The sequence below is a fragment of the Heterodontus francisci genome, chromosome 44 (genome assembly GCF_036365525.1).
Source record: "Heterodontus francisci isolate sHetFra1 chromosome 44, sHetFra1.hap1, whole genome shotgun sequence".
In the NCBI taxonomy this organism is placed as follows: domain Eukaryota; kingdom Metazoa; phylum Chordata; class Chondrichthyes; order Heterodontiformes; family Heterodontidae; genus Heterodontus; species Heterodontus francisci.
In genome coordinates, this window is record NC_090414.1 from 9,108,833 (window position 1) to 9,112,777 (window position 3,945).

General features: G+C 45.8%; 1 protein-coding gene across 1 annotated transcript; it reads left to right on the forward strand.

Annotated features, from left to right (window-relative positions):
• Window positions 1–472: 472 nt before the first annotated feature.
• LOC137355900 (probable G-protein coupled receptor 139) lies at window positions 473–2,047 on the forward strand. Its single transcript, XM_068021515.1, has 2 exons — window positions 473–515; window positions 1,113–2,047. The coding sequence occupies exons 1-2, from the start codon at window positions 473–475 to the stop codon at window positions 2,045–2,047; spliced, it is 978 nt and encodes a 325-aa protein (XP_067877616.1).
• The last annotated feature ends 1,898 nt before the right edge of the window (window positions 2,048–3,945 follow it).

Genomic DNA, 3,945 nt, shown 5'->3' on the forward strand with positions numbered 1-3,945 from the left:
ATCCTTGAAAGGTTCCCCGCCCTGACTTTAGACTGACTGACAGTCTTGGATTCACGTTGGTCATGGGTGTCTCTGCATCAGGGCGAACAAACCATGACTACGGGTTATCGGAGGTGTCCATTCACAACTCCAGAGTTCTAGACATCTACCACAGTTGGGATATCGATCCCCAATTCCATGGATGGGCCTCATATCCAGGAGTGTGCTCCATGTCCAAGGAAGGGAGCAGGAGAAAAACAATGGGAGTGGTCGTATGCTTGCTCACCATTTCCGTTGATGGGGAGGAAGGAGGAGAGGAGAATGGAAGGGTGCCTGATTCCCAAACCCAGGAACAGAGTCTCCCTTCCTGCTACGTGTTCTGAGAACGAGGACGAGGAAGGGGTTTGACGGCTAGTGTGAAGGGATGAGGGTGCAGGAGGCAGAGGGAGAGGGGGAGTGGGGCTGGATATGGCCTGGGTGTGTCTGATCCCCAATGCTGTGCAGGAGTCACATTCCTGCAGCAAGTTCCGAGTCTGGTGAGCAGCAGGGCAGGAGAGGAGGATAGAGAAATGGAGTGGAATGCGCGGGGGTTGGCGGAAGGGGCAGGCAGATAGATGCCCGATCACAACCCCAGAAGGCAGGTCTTTCTTTTCCCAATCCTATGGATGTGGAGTGTGTGCCAGATCTTGCAATGTTCCATTCACCAACTGCGGGGTGATTCAGATTTCCGCTGTGTCAAATCCAGGACAAAGTGGTGAGGTTTCCAATCCTGGGCAGTGTAGCAGTGAGTATCTGATTCTTGACTGATGGGCGGATCTGATCCCGAGGACGACCTATTATCACCCCCACACCACCAAAGCTGGAGGAGGACTGTTTGATCACCAGTTCAATTTGTGGGTTTTAATGAGGAATGCCACACGTATCTTGGGTGAGTTTGGCTGAAGACCCCGCCCGGATTCCTCTAAAACTGGATGGTCCGAGGCGGGTGTGATCGTTGTTGACATTCGGTAACCTCTGACCCGATTCCAACTGACACGTTTTTGGTGTTAAAATTCAATCCTTATTGCCTGAGCTCTGACATGGAGAATGTTGGATCAGTAATTTCCAGTCTCTTACCCTTTTCTCTCTCACAGTTAATTTACTGGCGATTGTGATCCTGTCCCGGGGCAAGTGCGGTCTCTCCACTTGCACCACTCGCTACCTGGTGGCCATGGCAACGGCGGATTTACTGCTCGTTATCACTGACGTCATACTGAGACAAATTAGTCATTTATATTTCCCGGGATCTTTCCTGGACATCGTCCCTGTCTGTAGTGTTATCATTGCCCTGCTTCGTGCAGCAAGAGACTGTTCTGTCTGGTTTACCGTCACGTTTTCCTTTGATCGACTTGTGGCCATTTGTTGCCAAAATCTGAAAACTAAATATTGCACCGGGAAAACTGCAGCTGTGATTATAGCAATGTCTTGCATTCTGCTCTGTTTAAAAAATATTCCGTTCTGCTTTATATATAAACCTGCAATCATAGTCTCTAATGTACCGTTGATCTGCTATCCAAAGTCAATATTTTACACTGATCCCGGATGGGTGGGATTTCACTTGTTTGATAAGGTTTTAGTCCCATTGCTTCCGTTCGCTTTAATTCTGTTGCTCAACTCCCTGACAGTCGGACACATTTTAGTGGCCAGTCGAGTTCGTAAAGGACTGAGGGGGCACAGCAAGGGAGGGAATAGAAGTGATCCAGCGATGGAGAGCAGAAGAAAGTCCATGATTTTACTCTTTGCCATATCGGGCAGCTTCATACTTCTCTGGTTGACATATGTTACAGAATTCTTTAGCTATAGAATTGCAGGAACAACTCCCGATTATTACAATGATTCCGTATTGGTATTTCGAAATGCTGGATTCATGCTGCAGAATTTAAATAGCTGCACAAATGCATTTATTTATGTTGTGACTCAGTCCAAGTTCAGAGAGCAATTCATGGTTGCTGTGAAATATCCGGTTGTATCAATTATTCAATTCATGATCAAACAAAAGTACCGAGAGAAGCCCAGATGCAGCTTCTAGTGTTTCCAGTCCATCAATGTTATATTTATCCCCAGAATTTTCAAGGGCAGGAGATGACCTTCGGAGGGTGTAAAGTGTTCAGGAGAAGAATCGCAGCTCTGTCTGGAGGAGAAGGTAGAAAACAACCACAGTCCTTCCTCCAGCACCACTGGTTTTATGTTCAGCTCCTGACATCTGCTTATAAAGAAATTAACGAGTATCTATGAAAACAAAATGCTGCAGGTGCTGGCAATCTTATTGTGTGAACTGATAATTAATGCTATGTACTTTTGAGGCACATTATTGAGACTGTCACCATTCCATTCCCCAGCTGCTGCTGCACTTTTCTCAATTTCTGTCTACAAGTAGATTGAGTGTTGGTTTCCACCTGGACAAGCCTAGTTGAGGGACATGGGAGGAACGATGGAAGCTGATCTGAGGGAGTGCAGTCCGGTTCCCTTCAGCAGCTAACAGATCTAGCACTTCAGATGAGCAGTTGCTCAGAAGGACTTCTGGCTGAGCAACGCTTTCATCAACTTGCATATTAGGAAGACTGAAGACACAGCCTTGACTCCTTGATCCAAATAACGATCTCTTGCCATTGATTCCATCCCTCGCCCTGCTCTCTGCCTGACACTAACTTAGTACATAAACGTGGTGTGAGGTTCGACCCCGAGATATGTTTCCAAACACAGCACCAAATCACAAAATCATTATAGTGCAGAAGGAGGCCATTCAGCCCATCGTGTCTGCACTGGCTCTCTAAAAGAACCCCGCAATTTAGCCCCAGTAGACAGGAGTGAATCACTCCATCCTAGAGGTTTTTTAATTCCAGATTTATGTTTAGTTTTTGAAAAAAGTGAATTCGAATTCACAACAGCCCAGAGTGGGATTTGAACTCTTGCTTTTTTAATCATCAGCTCAGGCCTTCAAATTAAAACCCATAAAAGAGATTCGCTTTCCTACTGCTGTTGTCTGACTGTCTCATGTTTTGTATATTGTTCCCTTCTCCTCTTCTTCCATGTGTCTGAAGTCTTTGAAGTTTGTCAGACATTGGTAAACTACTTCATGTGGTTTTCTGTAAATACCTTCAATTCTGTGTGTCTGCAAGGGACACAATTCAAATTCTAATCTTATTGCATCAACCAAAAGCTGCAGGTCTATTCAAAAACTCCTATTTACTGTCTCTGCAAAGATAGTTCACACTTCCACAGTGCAGGAATATCTGAATGGAAACAGCTTTTGACACATTTCCCAACATGTTTGATAACACTTTTCAGGATGAAGCTACATTCAACTTACAGATTGCAAGCCCCAAATTGAATCTTTAAGATATAAAAGGTGACACAAATGAAATACCAGATCTGTCTCTGCACCCGCTTAAACATTGTGCTATTTAGTTTATATCATTTCACCTCAGCCATCCTTCCAAAATGCATCATTTTACATTTCTCAGCATTGAATTTAACCTGCCATGTGTCTGACCATTTCACCAGACTGCGTCTAGTCTCCTGAAGTGGACAACTAGTCCCTTCCCTGTTTATTACATTACTCTCTTTTGGGCCTCCTTATCTCGAGAGACAATGGATACGCGCCTGGAGGTGGTCAGTGGTTTGTGAAGCAGCGCCTGGAGTGGCTATAAAGGCCAATTCTGGAGTGACAGGCTCTTCCACAGGTGCTGCAGAGAAATTTGTTTGTTGGGGCTGTTGCACAGTTGGCTCTCCCCTTGCGCCTCTGTCTTTTTTCCTGCCAACTACTAAGTCTCTTCGACTCGCCACAATTTAGCCCTGTCTTTATGGCTGCCCGCCAGCTCTGGCGAATGCTGGCAACTGACTCCCACGACTTGTGATCAATGTCACACGATTTCATGTCGCGTTTGCAGACGTCTTTATAACGGAGACATGGACGGCCGGTGGGTC